This window comes from Pelmatolapia mariae, linkage group LG5, assembly GCF_036321145.2.
Source record: "Pelmatolapia mariae isolate MD_Pm_ZW linkage group LG5, Pm_UMD_F_2, whole genome shotgun sequence".
NCBI classification, from domain to species: Eukaryota; Metazoa; Chordata; class Actinopteri; order Cichliformes; family Cichlidae; genus Pelmatolapia; species Pelmatolapia mariae.
This window is the reverse complement of record NC_086231.1, coordinates 10,060,498-10,081,429: the sequence shown is the minus strand read 5'-3', so window position 1 is coordinate 10,081,429 and position 20,932 is coordinate 10,060,498. Positions and strand designations below refer to the sequence as shown.

Sequence of the window (20,932 nt, the reverse complement as noted above, 5' to 3'; positions counted from 1 at the left end):
GCAGTCACTTGCTGTTAGTTCCCACTGGGTCATTAATCATTGTCCATGGGTATATGGTAATGGACTCCAGACCCTCAGTGCACCTTTCTCCAGCAATTATGAGCTCAGTGAGAGGTGAATACAAGGTGAACATGATTTCCGTCTCTCAGGTACTTCCTGGTTGATAGTGTGATGTCTGCTGTGGTTCTTGCCTGTTGTGATTTCACAGGGAGCCTAAAGCCATTAAAGCTAAGCACTGCTGGATCCTTTTTTTCTGACGCATACTGGAGAAAAAAAAAAGGATAAGTCACATTGCTTTTAATTAGCTTTGTCAGTGATGGACCAATTGAATGATTAAGTCACTGAATTGAGATTAAACCAACAAAAAAAGCAATGTGATTTTTCATTTCGCTATCGATCACTATTAGGGATGTGTGATATGACGAAATATATTGGAAAAAGATATTAAAACAACTGTCGTTTCATATTATATCATTTATTTCATGCTGTCGCAAAACACACTGTTTACTACAATATTTTTTCATTGCTTTAGATGACTGTTTGCAATAGTCGTCGCACCAATACAGAAGGACCAGCCAGAACAAATCGAGGAGCTCATTTCTAAATTAGGGGCTACCTCTGTAGCATGGAATTTATTAGTTAATGAAAAGTCTGACACAGAGCAGAAAAATGTACTGTGCAAACTGGTCCCCACCACAGACACCGACACAACAAACCTCGTCTACTACCTAATGAAGAATCATGTGAAAGAGTATTGCGAGGGTTTACGAATGTGAAGCAAGAAAGAGCCATCAGGGGCTCGAAATAAAGCTCGGATTCAAATGTTAGAACAGGCTTCTCCCTGCAGCACGCCATATAATAAAAACTCATGAAGGTAATAGCAGCCATTACAACTTATATTTATAAATATAGGGTTTTGTGCATTGACAAAAGCACTTGACTCCAGGTACACAAGGCCCAGCCGAAAACACTTCATGTAAGTCAAGTTCCCTCGTTTATATTGCAATTGTCGATCCAATGTATTAGAGGAAATCTGCTACTTAGTATACTACGCTGCAATAACAGATATGTGGATGAAACAGTGCACCTTATCATAGACTGGACCAAAAAAATTGGGGATCAGTGAGGGAAAAAGCAAGCAGCATTTTCCTAATTAATATTTTGAGGTTTAGAAAGAATGATTGCTGGCATGTCTATAAAAAATAGCATTAATGGACAAAATCATAGGTTTACATAAAAGTAACAAGCTATTTGGTTGAACTTGATTTAGACATGAAAGACCGTAAACACAGAAACCTTTCCAACTGACTATTGATGACCATTATACCTTCCACACTAACATATCATAAAGCATTAATACCTTTAATGGAGCTCCTACATTAATCATATGGGGAAACCTGAATCCAATAGCATCCAAAAGATGACATAATTTTGTTTTCAAAGCACCTTTTTTAAGCAATTCTATTTTACCACTGAGGACCTTTGCCGCAACAAACCCTGAAAAAAATTGTATTAGATTTTATTAGTCCTGCACACCCACACAGGTGTTCTTAGTCATTCTGTTTGAAGCTGAGTAGAGCTACAGTTTGCTGGCAGTTTGTTAAAGTCACCAAACATCATACAGGTTGTTTGTTTTTTTTCCTTAAAAACACAAAGATTAAACTTGTTCCACAAGTGTGTGAAACGGGGGATTTTATTTTAGTCCGGCACAGTTTGTACAAACCCACAGTCCTGAGAAGGGGTTTAATTAGCCAATCTAAGTGAAAACACCTGGATGTGAGTACTATGAGAGTGAAGGGCCTAATGTTCCTAGCGCTCTCATGGCGTGGAATATAAGGCATTCATGAGGTGTCAGAATAACCAGAAAAATGCATTACCACTAAACGTCTTTGAGCTGTGCAACCCTTGGGTAGCAGGTTGCAGAGTTGTTGATATTATCATAAATGAGCAAAGGATGTAAATGTTTTGTTAATATAAAATAAGTTTCAATAAATCATGCACATTTAAATATCATAAAAGTGACTTGACTAAGTTACAAAAAGTATTTCAATTATTTATTAGCAGTAAGCCCCATAGCAAGCCAGGTAAGTGTCTTTAAATTAAAACTTAACAGCACGGGAGGCACAGGGTCCAAAAGCTTCCACACTCAGAATGTCAAACCATCCAAAGAAGGTTAATTCCTTTAAAATGAGATTAGTTTGCTCCAAATAGAAAAACATAGGAATAGATATACCAAATATATTGTACAGACAGTAGTTTCAGTATTGCGAATTAGCTCTGCACCATATATGCGAATATTGTGTTTGGACTAGAGTAAAGTAAGATATAAGGCCACGTCTGCTGATTCAAGGAACATGAGGAGGAAAACACTTTCAATTTGGACGGAAACATTGCCTCAGAGGAGAACTGATCATGACCTGTCAAACTTGCTGTGTACTGGTATAATAAACCAAAAACCTTGCCAATGTTCTCTGACAGGTTTCAAGAATAGACTTTCACACTCTACTCTCACTGAGCCCTTTGAAATTTATATTTAATCCAATTCTAAGTCTTAACTGTGGTGCTTTTAATGGGTAAAAACAAAAAAAGAAGAACTATTTTTTGTTTATTTAATGTCATTTGATAGCTAAAGCTGTAGCACATGCTTAGTTCTGTCGTGTACTATTTTAATATTTGACACTTAAAATGTACCAAATCACATGACAAAACTTGTCATAGTAAGAAGTACTTGTTTTGAAATCAAACTATACTTATAGCTAGTGGATATAAGGTTTGAAAAAGGAAATTTACACTGGAGAAATAGCATTTTGTTGTGGCATTGTTTTTTAACTCATATGTTGCATACACATAAGAAGAAATATGACATTTAAACAGTGTCCATTTGTTCTATTTATGCTATTGTCTACGGTCATGCTGCATAATAAAACCTCATTATTAGGTTTGTAAGTATTTGCTTGAGTGTTCCTGCTTTGGCCCAGTTATGTGGCTGCAACTTCAAACAGCTCCATTTGCTTTTTGATGAAACTCATTTAGTCTTTGTCGGTGCTACTGCCCGGGGCTTGTTGCAAAATGAGCTGTTGTCAGCTCTATTTTCAATGTCATATCATAGCAAGCCTGGTCTCAATAGGGACTCACAACTTACAAAGAAACCAACTGAATTGATTGAGCCAGCAATTAGTAACAGCTAGTAAATATGATCATTCATTGGCATTTTGTACTCTAAAGTATGGTGGTCTGTAACAATGTTTTCCACTTAGTCTTTGAAGGAAAAAAATGTTATTAATACTTTAGTCTTGGAGAATGGGCCGAATAAGATATATTCACATAGACTTGAAATAAAACAAATTTTGTATTAACTGGCTTTTCAGGCTACAACATACACTTGTATTTTGTGTCTTCAACCCAGTCTTTGTCAAAACTGAGTTAACATAGTATCCTTGGTGAACACTGAAAGTACAAAGATGCTAAAAATACCAAATTTTAACAGTTGTCGTTCTACATTTGCTTATTTGCTTGCAGTAGTTATGGAGCTAAGTGTTCCACTGGCATTCATACACAATGAATGTACAGGGAGGTTTTAGACTTGAAACAGCTTCCTTTAGCAGCAGAGACCAACACAGTGAAACTGCTGTGAGTGAACCTTAGCAATGAAGTTGAGGGGCAGAGAACTAAAACAATGATCTCAGCTCCATAAAGCTGAGCAGAACTGCAAACATAGGTTATGATTCTCTGTAAGTGCATCAGCATGAGCGAAAAGCATTTCACATTATCACATTATTTTTACATTCCTCTTATGTCTAAGCAATACTTAGAGATACTATATCAGAGTGAAGACAAAAATGAGAGCTGCTAATTATGCTGCAAAGCAGCTACTGTAGACTTCAATAGCAAACAGTAGACTTTACTAGCTTATTTTAGCCATCAGATTTTCAAATTGTTTCATTTTATTTTGCTAGTTGCATTTTTGAATGGGAGAAAATAAACAACTGATTAAAAAATAATGAACCAACATAAAAAAGAAAGAGAGTAGAATAGCAGGTAAGAGGAAAAATCAGCATATAGTGAAGGATTCACTAATGCATTACATTTCCTTCTAAACCTAAACTTCCAAAAACAGTAAGTGCACCTATATCTTTACTACCAGAACTAAAGATATGTCTAACACCACACAGCTGAAAACCTCAACTGTGTGCTTGCAGTGAATGAACATGATTGGCTTACATGTTTCCTGGCTCAGCTTTTATAAAGCAGATGATTAGCTCTCTCTGTGGCAGGATAACCTCCTTCCTTGATGTTAAAAGTTTCTCTGACATATTTCTGTTCAGTATTCTTTGAATCCCAATTCATTTCATTACCATATCTCTGTTTTACCCTACAATACAGAGTATGCACACATGTAATTATGCCTTTCCACTGTTCAGCGCCAACCACAGGTACAAGCACCATATGTCAGCTCAGCGTGGACTTCTTATCGCTGTGTAGAAGAACCTCATGAGCTTTTATAGACCATTCAATACAAAATGTCTTTTGTCCTAAAAAGGCATGGCTTTGTATTTGCTTTGATAAATTGTTTGGCTCTCTTAAAGAAAAGAAAAAGTCCCTGTTGCTATGCAACATCCTTTTACATCCTTTCAGCATCCAGCATAATGTCTGATACATGATTCTGGCTTAGCATAGAAATTTGAAAGTGCTGAACTTCATCCAATATACTGTTGCAAGTCTTGTTATACTAGGCAGTTTCATAAGGCTCCTACTGTTCCTTCATCTGGCTGACTATGTTCCCTTTTATTGGTTCTTTAATTGTCAAATTAGAACTGAGAAAATATGCAAATGTGGTCAACCAGTAATGTTAAACTTGTTTTTTTCTTTTCTGTAAAAAGTAGACTATGCTAGTTTAAGTGTTTAGGTGATAGAAGCAGTTTACTTGCATGGCTGTATTAAAATATATATTACCCTATCAGACCTATCAGCAATGCTAGGCAAGTGTGCTACAATGTGTAGTGTGTGTTCCGTACTTTATATTTATAAACTAGGTCCACCATATTTTCATATATTGCACACATTTTACTCCTTGAAGTATCTCCAGTGTCTGGAAGTTCATCCTTTTTAAAAACCTGTTTCTTCTCACCACTTTTTGGAGACACCCAACACACCAAATTCCCTACTGCAGCTTTGAGAGGGCTGAATATAATGGACCGCATGAGTTAAAAGTGTCACCCATTATGTTTCAAGATCTGTCTGCATCTGAAGCGCTGAAGCAAGCTGGTGGCATATCAATAATAGCTTCCCAGTGCCACTATTAGAACATCCTCAGAGCACAAGCAAGCACTGATTGAAAAGAAGAAAGATAATGACAGTTAATAAGAAGGAAAGCTGATTAAGCCATGGCCAGGATCTCTCTCGTTGCCTCTGTGCTCTTTCTCTCCCCGTTTCTCTTGCTTCTGCTCTCCCATTGAATCATTCTGTCACTATGAAAATTACTGCCTTGTCCTTTTGACACTGCCATGATTAATTGCAGCAACATGAAGGTGTATATGGACCAATGCATTATTGTTACATTTTTGAAAAGGTTTTGAATTCATGATGTTGGTGAGGTGGGGGCATTTTGGCAGTGAACAGAGTGCAGGTGCTCTCATCATAGTCTATTCACAAGGGAATGCAAAACCCTTCTTATGCCACTCATTACTGTCTTGGCATTGTATATGGGCTTAGAATTGCATATCTCTTTTTTTCTGGGTTAATTCATTTTAGAATGAAGTAAGTGGTTTGTGTCTGGTTTCATTGTTTGCACATATTGAACTATGAAGTATTTTGGGATTTATAACAGAGCCATGATTGATAATCACTTTATTCCGTGCAATAGCACTGTAAGAGAATAATAGAGCCGCAATGCCAAAAGCACTCAAAAATCCTCTTTTACATGAGAGCGAACATTCCAGTCCAGGTCCTAGGGCAGCAAAATGCAAAATGTATGGCATAAGCCACTGTCATGACTACAGACTATATAATGCACCTAATCTCCTACATGATACTACAGATGTACTTTTTATCTTTTCCCACAACAACATGTTTGGAAATCAACCCATCATAAAAGACCAGAAATTGCCTGTTTTGTGATAGTCTACTGATCAATAAGAAAAACAAGTGCATTCATCAGAACGCATAATATCCAAAAAGGTGATTCTTCTAAAGTCGTATCCAACAAAAGTGCCCATGTCACTTTGTGAAGCGTTATCATCTTTTGGAGGCATGCATCACAATTAGAGACATCCTCAGTGTTATTTTGGCTGCTTTATAATCACATGTAGAAAATTAATCAGTGTTTGCTCTCTCATTTGTACAGAATGAAAGAAGTGATGTGCTTTCTATTATCTCTGCCTGTCAAACAAGGAAATGTGGGAAATGGGATTTTTAGCAAATTAGTAGGTAGCTTAAAGAAAAACAGACCAAGACAGCAGCGATGGCAGATGTCTCCTTAATTGTGCATAGATTTTAGGATGAATTAGTTGGTTCAAATTAATATTTACAAGGACACAGGGTCCTGTTAGCTTATTTTGTTGCAGCATGAATCATGCAAGTAACCGTGTCCTATGTCTGTTTCTCCTTGCGTTCAGTACATTCAGAAATGCCATGAAATTGATTTCAGAGAACAGTTTACAAGATGTCAAATATTGGCTTTGGAAAACTTTATTCCACTCTTACAGATTATTTTAATCCTAAATCTAATTTGTTCAGCATATGATGTCTTACAAGTTAGCATTCTGAGCTTGAAATATTCAATAACGTCTCACATATATTGGTATAAGACAGAATGTTATTAAAGCTTACGCATTCTACTAATTTGTATTTAATATCCACAAAGTATGGCTCAGCAAATCAGGCACAAGTAATGCAGAAGTAGTATCAGGTGGAAAAACTGATGATGGTAATACTGTTTAACACTGAAAAAAATATTGTCACAATAAATATGACTAGTCTGTAATCATTTAGACAGCACAACAAATAATCTAAAAAGACTTGTGTCACTCAACTCCTCTTCGAAGACTTTCATATCGAATATGTCTATTTATATCGCTGTCTAAAGTGTTTCCATATCCATGTCCCACTGTACATATGATCTGTTAATGGGAGAGGAAAGGAGCAGAACTGCAGAATAATGAAACAGAAATAGAACTTTAGTTTCTCCCTGCAGCTACATTTGTGTCATTCATTTTATTCATGTCTTTGATGAAACATCCATTTATTCCTTTTCTTTTAACTAAACCAGACAGGTGACAAAAAAAATCTTTAGTCACAGTGAGATTACTATGAATCAGCAAACTTATGCTTGATATTTTGCTGGAAGTAACACCTCAATAATGTATTATTTCCAACATGTTGAGAGCTGACGTAACACAGGGCTCAGTGCACCCTGTTAAGTCATTCAGACATTTAATCAATATTTCTTTTATGCCTATAAATGAACTTGTCTGTTAATGTTTACGGAAACAAATCAGTTATCTAGGCTTACTGAATTAATTCCCTATTATACCAATCTATAGCCAACACAGGTGTTATTGTGTACCCACACCATTTTGTCCAACAAAAGCTCGAGAACAGGTGCATAGATCTTTCTAATCCGCACTGCTCTCCCTCCACCTGCTGTGATAATTAATGAGGTGCTGCAGTACACATTGACAAAAGCTTCTTCTCTACGCAAGTTGTTGAGTAGCTGTAGGAATTAGCAGCAGATGCAATAGGGTCATTGTGGATAAGGTTGATGTTTTCACTTCCCATTGTGCTATTGAATTTTAAGCTGTCACATGAAGTAGACTGGTAGAAAAATTTGGTGGAGGAAAAAGTGCCAATCACTACAACAACCGAAAGTAAGCAAACTTTGGAGAGAAAAATGTGTTGTATCTCTGTACTGTAGGTGTTGTGCAGGTAGATGGGGCCACTAACTAATTCAAGGTTGATTACGTAAAGGGGTGGTTAAAGAATGTTTTTTCTTATCATTATTATTACTTTTTTGAGCAACATCTGCTGTGCATTTGAAAGTTTTATGAGTAAGCTATAAATACCACAAAAATCCCCTGCAGCACAACACAGCTCATAATGATATTGTGTGTCCAGTAGCAGCAGGGCTCACAGAGGCAGCCTTGTCAATCATATTCATATTACAATTAACATTGATGTAACAGTGAATGTGACTCAGAAGGGTAAAGCTGTCCACTAAGTGTAAATATTTCAATATGAAATGCTTTACTTTTGTACTAATTACAAGAAGGCAATAAGATGGGAGTAAATTATTGCCAAAAATCCAAGTAATTGTCTTGTATCAACAGTGGTGCTTTAAAGTTTATTTAATAACAACAGGTAATAATAACAGGTCAGAAACTGGTGGTAATTACGTGGAAATAAAATATGCCTATAAGACTAATGTGTGGTAATAACATGACCCAGGACTGCAAATTGCAACGCTATTTCTTTTTAATTACATATTAATAACCTACTAAAGCAAACTTCAAGAAGTGTGATGATTACCTGGAAACATCTGTGGTAGTTTCACATTGGAATATACTGGTAATTTAGAACTGACCTTTACCCCGATGGTGATGATGTTGTTCTTGTTGTTGGGGATGGAAAACATCCAGTGCTGTGCTGTCACTTTAAATGTAAATCGTTCTTTTTGCTGGAAGAGTCATAAAATGTAAAGTTCCCTATTGCAAATATAGGCTGGTAAATTATAGACAGCATATATCGTCTCTGCACAAAAAAACTTACATACTAAGCAATGAACTGTAGAACTACAAATAATACTTTGAAAAAACTAAATTCAAATGACCAAAGGTTCCCCAAAGAGCTGTGGATTAAAATTTCTGTTCATTAACAGCACAAAAAATACCACAGGCAGTAACTACACAACCTTGTTTCAATGCTAATATCTGGAGGTTATGTGCAGAAATGGGAGTATGAATTCTCTATTGAGAGATAAGGCAGCTGGAGAAATTATGTGATGCATGAAATGCTAAGGAAACACTTGCAATATTCAGGGAAATCCCTGACTGCAGCACTAGCTACTGCAGAATGATATAGGAAATGAGACAATTCTCAAATTAAAACGGCATTATTCTATATGTTTAACAATTAAGAAAGGAAAGAAATAAGAATGTGGGTGGTGCTGTTATGATGATAAAGCACAGAGAACAAAAACTGAATATTTTCACATTCTATACTGAGTGCAATGGCTCTGTGGCAAAACAAAATTTACCGTGTGGGCTCTCTGTTCTTAATCTTTCCTGCCGATCTATTAATCCCACTGTATGCTGCTGTCCCAGCATGGAACAGCCAACAGACAGCGTAAGCAATAGGCTGTAACCATTCAGCTGCATTAAGCAGGTGAAAAGACAGATATTGCCCTCAGTAGCTGTTGACATCAAAATAGAACTAAAATGAGAATCAGTGTTGAAATTAATATGTCAATATTGTGTTTACCGCGCAGCTTGTTGTGATGCCTCCTAATGACCACATATTCTATTAGGGCAAAATTGAAGTCATGCATTTGTGTGTACTCTTCTGGTAAAGATAAAGTATCTAGTTAAATATGTCAATTTATTTTTCTTTTTTGCTCTCCTCTCCATCTGTTTTTCTCTTTCAACGCTTCTGTGCCTACAGGTATACTTTAAGCGAGATGGTGAGCTGATAGAGGTGATCTCCTACACTCTACCATCCGCCAACGACCAGGGGAGCAGCTCAGCAGGGGTGAGAGGAGCCAGGCCACTGATCAGCAGGGACCTTGATGACACTAAGTTACAGCGGTCCCTCTCCCTCTTGGATCCCGAAGGACGGTCGCCCCGCTTGTACACAGAGAGCCCCCAACGTGTCCACACTCATGGACAACAGGCCTACGAACCCAGCCCTGCAACAGAGGTCATTCCAGAGACAGTAGTGAGCCGGGAGTTCCCGCGCTGGGTGCACAGCACAGACCCACTCTACTACTTTAGCCACACTCACATCCCCCAGAGTGATGGCTCTGTGGTGGTGCAGGCCCGACTTACTTGGACCCTCAACCCCCAGTTAGATAATGATGCCCTGTTCAGCTGCGAAGTGAAGCATCCAGCACTGTCCATGCCTATGCAGACAGAGGTCACTCTAGGTGAGTAGGATGCTGTCCAACTCATTGCTTTTGCATGCTGTACTCATTCCCACACAGACCTTTTGCTCATCTGTCCGCTTTTCCACTTCCCAGCCACTCAAAAAAATGCAAGACATATACTCGTTTCTCATTTCTTTTTTCTTTTAATCTCCTGCTGTCTCCTCGTATCCCATTGCCGCACTTGGAGACCGACTGGGCCTCCTTATGTCTTCGTTGCAAATGTACTCAGAACAACACTGATTTTCATTTGATGCTGCTTAATTGTGTTACAGCTGAGCAGATTGCAAGTTTAACACTGAATGCAAAACTCACAGTGAATGACAGGGCAATTCATCGAGCTGTCTGTTGTTAGATTGAGTTAACTCAGGAGCGTTATTGAAAAAGTCAGCCTGAATTAGAGAAGTCAGATGAGAATTTAGACACACTGACCAACGTTATATTATAGGAAAGGCACTCACAGAGATGCTCCACTTCTTCGAACCTCAATGAAAACCTCCTTTAAGCTCTTCAGTAATGTGCTTTAGTGTGTCAGAGACATAGTGTCTTAATTTTGCCATTTCATCAGAAGGAGAAAAACACAGTGGCATTAGGATTATTATTGTTTGTTCATCTGCAAACGATCAAAGGAGATAGAATAAATACAAATACTGATTTCAGAGAACAGGAGTCACACTTTATGGGAAAACTTAGCATTAAGTTTTAATAGCATCTGATCGAAGAGAGAGACACACATACTCTGACTTTAAAAATGTTGTTTTTGGGGGTTTTTTTTATTCCAAAAACAAAGATGGCTTCCAGCATATCCAATTAACACTTCAAAGGCAGTACGTTGGCATCACACTCCTGGATAGAAGCCAGCAGTCGTAACATGATAAACAGAGACAATATCTTCCATGAAAAGTTAGCAGTGTTTGAAAGCAAAAGAGGCTCTGAATGAGGAGGCTGTGGCTGGCTTACCATTGCAATGTCACATCCTCGCCTTTCATTTAATTAAAAGTCCCCATTTTCAGTGCTGGTGAGCAGCAATGGTTACAACTGAGTTCATCTATAGGAAATGTTATTACGTTAAGTACTTAGAGAATGCATTTACAAATTAATTACTAACTTAAAAGTGGAAAATACAATGCATGAAGAAGATGATGTTTTCGTGTCAATATTTTTTTTAGCTTTACAAATACCCTGCCTCAATATTACGTAAATAAATAAATAAAAAAAAACTAATTTATTTATTTATTGCTTAATGGGTTTATCTTTTTTCTTTTAAGTGCTAGACCAAACCTTCCAAAAGCAGAGACAAGAGTGTGAGGTTGTTGATGATGATTATTATGATTAAATCCAGGCTCCATTTTTCTTTCTTTAGTAGAAGAAAGAAAAAGATTATCAGAATTGTTACTGTGAGAATAAAACTTCTACGGGCCAGAATAAAATATAGTTTTGAACAAAATGGTTTCGTAAAATCGATAACTTAGAATTGTAACTCACCTGTTTAAGTACAAGTTTAAAGGAAACAGAAAATTGCTAAAGTTATACTATTAAATGTTGGTATAGGCATTACTTTACTTATTAAATGCCTGTTTTGTTGCTTTTTCCTCTTCATTAAGGTGTTGGAAATCTCACTGTGAACAAGCATAGATTGTTGGCTGCAAACTGGTATGGATACAGAGCAAAGAGATCTGAATAAATGACACTGATTGACTGATTAAAAATACAATTTTCTTAAATATCTGGGACTGAGTGCAATGGGACTGTATGCAGTTCTAAAAAAATCTGATATCTTGTTAGTCAATACAACAGAAAGGTCTAGTATGGAGGGATCGGGCAGCATTGACTGAGGTACCTATAGAACAATTTTTAAATTAAAATTGTTCAAAATGTATTCATTTATAATATCTACATTGTATTTATGAACTAAATGACAGGTCTAACATATGTAAATGGCATGTGTTGTTTGTTTGTTAAAGGGAGGATTTACAGCAACTTTTATAGTTGGTATCATGAGTTTAAAGAACCACATACAAGTAGCATAAGATAATGTTTTAAGGAATAAAGGCTTTATCTTGTTGAATTTAAACCTGAAAAAATCCTATGAAGAAAGTAGTAATGTACTTCTTCGAACTATTCAAGTGTGCTATTAAGGGATATCTGTAAAGACACTTGTCATATATAATAAAAACCATAATAATGAATTTCTAGCTATATACAGCAAATTGATACTTTCAGAGTCACTTTCTCTCACACTCCTCTGACTCCTGTAATGGTTAGGTAGCACATTATTCCTGAGGAAAGAAAGTTTGACAAAAATGTATTGGGGATTTTAGGTTTAGTTTTATTTCCTCACAACTTGTATGCCAAAAAGACCTTATGCCAGATTCCATATGTGTATGTGGGTAAATAGGTTGAATCTGCAGGGCATCAATTAGAGGAGATGGGACACTCCTTTCTGTTGAAGCTTTTGGATCAGTTTTCTGTCCAGATTGACAAGGGAAGTGTTCGTTTTAGGCAAAAATCATGTGCAGAAAAGTTCATGAAACAAGTGCAAAAGAAGTCAAACACTCAAAGTATATGGTGGATTAATAATTAGTTGTGGACTGATTTTTACTGAATTTTTTATTGGTGAGTATTCGTCGCTGCAGCGTATGTATTGTAGTTGTGATTTGCTCATTTTAAGTTATTATAGAGCTATTTTATCTGTTAGCACACTACTGAGGTTCTTTGACATTTGTTTTTGTTGGTTTTTTTTATTGTTTGTTTTTGGATAGCAATAGAGTTCTAACGAAATAATAGAGGTTTCACCTGTCGTTGGCACTGTATTTATATCAATTTGTTGATGGTTTTAAACTTTTAATGGAAATCATTCATATTGAGAAAAATATGAAATATTACCAGCCATATCCCTGAAGAGGATCTACTGTCTAACAAAGCCCTTTGGCCCTTATTTAAAAACCAATTGTTGCGACTGGCATTGTCACTTTTTCAAATGGGAATTTCTAATACCACAAAATCGTCTTTTAAAATGTAATAACTGTCACCCTCATCTCCCAAGTGAATAGAAATATAGTACATCACTTGCTAGAGGGAGACAGGCGGCATCAGTTGAAGGTATAATGGCATGAGCTGTCTTCGCAAGACAAAGTATTGCTGTAAGGATTCTAACAGCTCTTTGCCTTTTTCGCATGTTGATAATACAGATGACACAACCTGGGGGAAATGGGCCCTGTGAAACTCTTGCTAAATGTCAAAAGTGTTAATATTTTGACAAGCCTTTCTGTGCTGTGTTTGAAGTCATTAATTTAGCACTACCTTTGTTCTTTTAAAGAGATGGAAGAAGCATCAGTAGAAAAAATGAGAACAGAAAATGTGCGTTTGTTGATTGTAATTAGAGCGTACTTGAAATTCAAAGCATTCACTGACCTGCTCAGAGCTTGATCCATCTTGGAATGGAATAGTATTTAGGAAAAAAAGGTAATATGGTTGTGATTCACGTACAAAATTGTGTTGAATATTATTGCCAGACTAAATGGCACTACGTTTCTTGAGTATATCAGTAACTCTAATTCAATGTGACTGTGTAAAACAGCTCACCTTAGGATTCTCATCACTTACATACCCAGTTCATTTATTATGCAGTTGTAACTGGATAATTGCACTCATACACACACCCTCTTGGTTCTCTCAGGTGTGTTTGGTCAGGAAATGAAAGGGAGATCTTTTCAGTGCTCAAAAGTAATAAATCTTTCAGAGATTTAATATCGCCACAGGAGACAGAACGACAGTCTGACAATCGACCAATGTTGTATCACACTTCATGAATATTCATGATTGGCTCTGTGCTCACCATACAAATGAAAATGAATCTGGTGCTAGTCTTCACAAGTCTAAAAAAGTGACTCACCTTTATGAGATCATGACCATTTTATTCATGAACATCAGTTCATTCATGAACAGTGTATCCTAAAAATTAAAATAAGTTTTTGGCTTGGATTTATTTGAATATGATTAGACAAGAGATGGAAATGTCACCACACCCTACAGCAGTGAGAAGGGCTCCAGGAATTTAAACAGTCCACAGTCTTTGCTGTGCCAGGTCCTGATCATTAGGTGCACCGTTTCAGGAACACATCTGTGATCTGTGTGTGCGTTTGCATGTCTGAATATTTATGAGGATTATGTGTGCATGTAATGTGTTGCAGTATGTCGCTATGTTGTGACTTTGTTCAACTGCAACATAATTCCATGGTCATCGGTCTGTCTTATTTTAGTGTTTTTGGCCACCTAGTGTGTAAGGTAAATCTAAGAAACACATAGCATGGGGCCTGATTCATCATGATGGTACAATCTGGCAGTCAGTCAGGCCTCTAAATTCAGCTGCAAGCCTCTTCACCTTCTCTTTCTAAACCGAACCAGTCACCCGGCTAATACGGTAGGTTCCCTTCAATGGTTTAAGTCTGGTGTACAGCTGGGCAGACCTGTTGATTCCTTCTCTTGATATTAAAGCACACCTGATGCATGGTGTGCAGTTGTTTTTCTGGGGGGCATGTTTATTCTCTGACCTCTCTTAAAGTCATAACAGTTCTTTCTTTAAGAAGTTGGGCCTTAGGTGACATTAGGTCTCATGGGACCGTGGCTCATTTCTCCTGTGATGCCCTCACCTCAAAGAAGCTGTATCATGTCCATCACGCTGCATGCTGCCATAATCAAAGATGGTGACGTAGGACGCCAACTGTCACTGCTGGAGCAAATCCCAGAAATCGGCCATCATCTTCCCAGCCATATGCCTTGCGAGCTCTATGTGACGCCATGACACCAGTATTTAAAAATACCCTTCTGTTAGTGTGTAGGAGGTGGAAAGATAGTGCTTCACACTACCATGCCAAAACTAGCCTGTTAAATGCCATCCGTCTTCAGCATGAGATGGAACACTCATGTCAAATTGCTCACATGATGTCTCCGGTTTGGATGCCAGGGCTAAGATGTGATTGTTTTGCCTGATTTTGATTTTTCTTTTTTAAGATTGCTGTTGCCAAAATTTCTTTTTGGAATTTGCACCCGTTTACGCTGCTTGGGGTCTGAACAGATACATCAGCTTGTAGAGAATAACAAGTTTTGCTAATAACAACAATAAAAATAATGATGATGACGATGATGATATTAATAATATCGCGTTTCAGTCGCTTCTTTTGCAAATTTTCATGGAATTAAATTACTTTTGTTTCTGCTTTATATAACATTCCCTAGGAGAGGATGTTATACTGTGGACAGTGCCACACGCACAAACCACAGTGTAATTTCTGAATCCATTAGTCTGATACAGGCTGGTAATCATTGACTGCCTAAGAAAAGTCTGTGATTCATTAGTAACAGTGGACAGTTTGTTTCCAGATTAATAGCCAAAAAGTATAGGTCATTTGTCTGTTTATTTATTTATGCTTTAGTTGAGTTCATCAATGAAAGCAAACACCCTGTGTCATTTATATTAAGAGTTGGAACCAAATTAAACAGAAGAACTCCTGGGTTGCATTGTACAGGCATTACTGATAGGATGTCCTTAGCCTGAGTCTCATTGCATGTGATGCTCAGTCCATTTGTTTAACATATGGAACTGTGCAGCATCTGGAGCAGTTATCTTTAGGGGAGCTGTTAATCATCACAAATCGTGCAGAACCTGCTTATATTGTCCTAATGCAGCGTACTGTGCAGTTTAGCTGCAATGAAATTACTTACCTTCATTTTTTTTAATAGCATTATGCAAATCACTCATTTTATCTCAACACTACATGCGCAGGACAATCGCTGGCCTCTCACAATTCCATGATATTAGAATCTGGCTACTCCCTCTCCTACTTGCGCCCCATTGTTTTAGATGGTCCAAATGAAAGCCATCTGGGGGCTGCTGTCCGCACCAAGACAAGGGAATTAGCTCTGTGAGTGTCCCTTATCTCACTGCCTCCACACTCCACCCGTTGCACTCCCATTCTCCTCTAGTAATGAGTATCTACCCAATTTAGTTCCTTTTCTCTCCAAAGGGGAATAAATCCAGCACAGTTCTTTGGATGAAAGAACCTGAAGGTCCCTCGCCTCTCGGCCTGTGACCTTAATAGACAGGAAATTGTATTTGTATCCCTCCCTCTGCGACCAAACAGGTATCCAGCAGGATTTGCTCCCCATACTCAGTACAATGACCTTTGTCTCTCTGTCTTTTTTTCTTTTCAGCTGCTCCAAAGGGTCCTAAACTTTTGATGTCCCCCAGCAGGGCAAAGGTAGGGGACACAGTGCGCATCACTGTGCAAGGATTCCAGGTAGGATCGCCAGGGGTAAGTGCATGGGGTTTCAAGAAAATGAAAGACTAATTAAGTCTGCAATAGGAGGAGATTGGTGCACATGTGCAGTGAAGCCTGTTTAGTTTTCCCTCTTTAGTAACCACTTTGCTGGGCACAGGCATATTTTCTTTAACCTATTTATTCAAGCATGTACAATATTTATTTGGAAAAAAAGTATTTATATTTCAACATTTTGGTTAAAGTTAGTAAAGTTAGTACACCCGAAATGCCAAACATTGCAGCTCTTCAGACTGTTTGTTTTCAATAAATCCTCAAATGTAAAACTAAAACTAAAGAATTAAAATGAATAAATTCAAATGTACATGCTTATGTTAGGTTGGAAACTATGCTATCAGCTGTGATGCTGCTTTCAGACTTCCTGCTTTCTTTTCCAAAATAGGGGCAGGTGTCTTTTGTGTGAATGGTCTCTGGGTGGTCCTGATATCTTTGACAGAAATGACACATTGAAGCCAGGCCTCTAAAGTCGGTCAGGTGAAGCGAATATGGCTAATCCTGATATAAAACAGCCTAATGGTGCACAGCACATGTGCCCTTTGTTACTTTGTAGTCTATAGGAATCATACTTCAAATTTCAAATTTAATTTAATGAAATGAAATTTATGAAATTTTATAGAACGAAGTTAAAATTCTGCATTGTTGTTGTTCTCGGTTTAGTACACTGAGTTATTGACTTCAGAGATTTAAACATGCATGTCTGCCTAGTGACCTTAAGATTATTTTTGAACAGGGTTAAGATTGGTTATTATAAACAGGCTTGACTGTGGTACGCAGCCAGTTGGGCCCTTCGGCAGCGTAGGCATCAGTGCGTACAGATTGATCAGAAAGCAAATTTCCCTTATCCTTCCCCGGACCCTAGCCTTTAGGGTTTCACAATAGATACGATTCTGTGCCAAGACTAATAATTTTGCTGCCCGCCTTTCTGATGAAATAAGATGTTCCCCTGTGGAATTTGTTATTGATGCTTCTTTTACAGAGGATTTTTTTTCTGTTCCTTCTCATTGATGTGTTGTTTGTCAGTCTTGAATATGTTTTTAATTATATTCTTATTATTATACAGCAGTATTCATTACATCATTGTCTTAAAAACAAGTGCAACAAGTTCACGTTTAAGATTGTACTGTCTTAAAACACAGTAGACTTGCTCACATCTATAGTACAGTATACACTGTGCTTGAAAAACTGTGGAAGAAGAGCAAACTGCAGTAGCTGAAAATGTTGTTTGTTTTGCTTCACTCTACTTATGTGTATTTGCCAAATAAGCTAGCTCTTTCTGAGTTCATTGACCTCTGTAGTAAACACTACTCTTGAGCAGAAACAGCCACACTGACAGTTACTTTTTCAGCACAGTTAGTGATAGCACATACAGTAATAAAATGGGAATGGTTGGTGATATTAAAGTCCTGTTTGTGGCACATTAGTATATGTGAGGGGGCAAACTCCTCAAGATGGGTGGTGACCATGGTGGCCATTTAGAAGTCGGCCATCTTGGATACAACTTTTGTTTTTTCAATAGGAAGAGGGCCATGTGACACATCAAACTTATTGGTAATGTCACAAGAAAAACAATGGTGTGCTTGGTTTCAATGTAACTTTATTCTTTCATGAGTTATTTACAAGTTTCTGACCACTTATAAAATGTGTTCAATGTGCTGCCCATTGTGTTGGATTGTCAATGCAACCCTCTTCTCCCACTCTTCACACACTGATAGCAACACCGCAGGAGAAATGCCAGCACAGGCATCCAGTATCCGTAGTTTCAGGTGCTGCACATCTCGTATCTTCACACCACAGACAATTGCCTTCAGATGACCCCAAAGATAAAAGTCTAAGGGGGTCAGATCGGGAGACCTTGGGGGCCATTCAACTGGCCCACGACGACCAGTCCACTTTCCAGGAAACTGTTCATCTAGGAATGCTCGGACCTGGCACCCATAATGTGGTGGTGCACCATCTTGCTGGAAAAACTCAGGGAACGTGCCAGCGCACAAAGAGGGAAACACATCATCATGTAGCAATTTCAAATGTCCAGTGGTTTCCAAATATCTTGAGGTTTCCATTGATGAAGAATGGACCCACTATCGTTGTACCCCATATACCACACCAAACCATCACTTTTGTTGTTCCAACAGTCTTGGAGGGATCCATCCAATGTGGGTTAGTGTCAGACCAATAGCGGTGGTTTTGTTTGTTAACTTCACCATTCACATAAAAGTTTGCCTCATCACTGAACAAAATCTTCAGCTTGAACTGAGGGTCCTGTTCCAATTTTTGTTTTGCCCATTCTGCAAATTCTGTGCGCTGATCTGGGTCATCCTCGTTGAGATGCTGCAGTAGCTGGAGTTTGTAAGGGTGCCATTTGTGAGTAGCTAATATCCGCCGAAGGGATGTTCGACTAATGCCACTCTCCAGTGACATGCGGCGAGTGCTGCGCTGTGGGCTCTTGCTGAATGAAGCTAGGACAGTCACTGATGTTTCTTCATTAGTGACAGTTTTCTTGCGTCCACATTTTGGCAAATCCAACACAGAACCAGTTTCACGAAATTTAGCAAGCAGTTTGCTAACTGTAGCATGGGAGATGGGTGGTCTCGTAGGGTGTCTTGCATTGAAATCTGCTGCAATGACCCGGTTACTGCGTTCACCAGATATCAACACAATTTCGATCCGCTCCTCACGTGTTAACCTCTTCGACATGTCAATGGCTGTGAACAAAGAGAAACTTGTAAATAACTCATGAAAGAATAAAGTTACGTTGAAACCAAGCACACCATTGTTTTTCTTGTGACGTTACCAATAAGTTTGATGTGTCACATGGCCCTCTTCCTATTGAAAAAACAAAAGTTGTATCCAAGATGGCCGACTTCTAAATGGCCACCATGGTCACCACCCATCTTGAGGAGTTTGCCCCCTCACATATACTAATGTGCCACAAACAGGACTTTAATATCACCAACCATTCCCATTTTATTACGGTGTATCCATATAAATGGCCCACCCTGTACACTAACTTCATGCGATATGTTTTTCTCAAAATGTGAGGTTATGGTGCTGACATTTCAAGACATCCCTAAGACCGGGGCTCTGGTCCTCTGGAGCCCTGGAGACTGGAGCGTGTTCTTTAGAAATCTTTCAAATTTGTCTTTTTTTGTCATGTAATTTTTCCTTTGAGGATGCAGACTTAGAGTGATACAAACGCCTATCTGTGAAAACTGTTGTAAAGTGAAGCATGATTATTAATGCATGTTGTTAACTTGCCTTTGCATTAGGGGGAAATTGGAGCTTGTATTATTCATGTATACTTTGCTGTTAATCTCTTGGCTGACACTCACAGACTTTCTCTGTTCTGCCCTTTCAACACCATTCATCTGCATTTTTTTTCTTTTCTTTCCTATTTTTCTTTCCATCCCATTTGGGTGTTGATAGAATGAGGTTTTCCCTGAGCCGCTCTTCACCTGGACGAGGGTGGGGGGCCGCCTGCTGGATGGGAGCACTCAGCGAGAGGGGAGGGAGCTGATTCTGGAGAGAGTGCCAGCTGAGCTTAACGGCTCCATGTATCGTTGCACAGCCCAGAATCCTCTGGGTTCCACAGATACGCACACTCGCCTCATAGTCTTCGGTATGTACGCTGAACTCTGCAACATACTCTGGTCCCATTCTGAAGCAGCTGCTACGCTAGCAGTTAAACTGAAATCACATTTAATTTTGATGAATTATTTAGGGGACAATAAATATGAAATAATGTTTGTCACAGTTTCATAGGCACACATTTTGCACAATTAAATGTCAAAGAAAATTGCGTAATTCTACAAAATTCATTTTAATGTATCTATAATATCTTTGAAGAATACTTAAGAGATTTATGTGACCGCTTTTAGGTATAAATCATTAATGCTGCTGAGTGAGTGATTAATAAGAGATTGTAATTGCTTCCACAATGCATTCTTTTAAGGGCAGCACTTTTGAGAATAACTATTCTCTAGCAAGGGATTTAGTGACTGTTCCACTAATGGCATGTCCTCAGCTGTTCTCACTTAAACACCAAAACACAACTATGGTATCAAAGGCTCGTGCTAAAATCAAAAGACTTTGTTGTTGGCAGTGTTAGAAAAGCACTTTGTTCAATGGCAAAGCCAAAGTAAAATGTTCATCAAAAACTAGAAGTACTTCATTTGCTGGTGTTGATGTGGGAGCTGGAATGCTTACAGGTTCTGTTATGTCTGTGTGCCCTGCTCCTCTGGCTCTGTTTGCACTGGACACTCATGGAAGAACTGGGATCTGCCTTTCTGAGAGTTCCAATGAAATGACTTCTGTTACAGCTAAATGTCACTTTGCACAAGTGCGTTGACAATTTAATCTGTTGGTCCCGTGTTGAAACATACCCCCTGACTCACTTTTCCCTGAAGAGTCATATTGTAAATGATATCCAGAAATTAAATTGGTTTATTTGAATGACCTCATGGCT

The 20,932-nt window shown here is 38.2% G+C and overlaps 1 protein-coding gene across 2 annotated transcripts in view; it reads left to right on the top strand.

Moving 5' to 3' along the window:
- Positions 1-20,932, top strand: part of igsf21a (immunoglobin superfamily, member 21a) — a 190,752-nt gene that overhangs the window by 161,470 nt on the left and 8,350 nt on the right. The window contains exons 7-9 of one of the 2 annotated variants that reach the window (XM_063473621.1): positions 9,655-10,135; positions 16,346-16,446; positions 19,894-20,086. In XM_063473621.1, coding sequence (XP_063329691.1) covers positions 9,655-10,135; positions 16,346-16,446; positions 19,894-20,086 — 775 coding nt within the window. The remainder of the gene's footprint in view (positions 1-9,654; positions 10,136-16,345; positions 16,447-19,893; positions 20,087-20,932) is intronic. The other variant, XM_063473622.1, reaches the window with a different exon arrangement.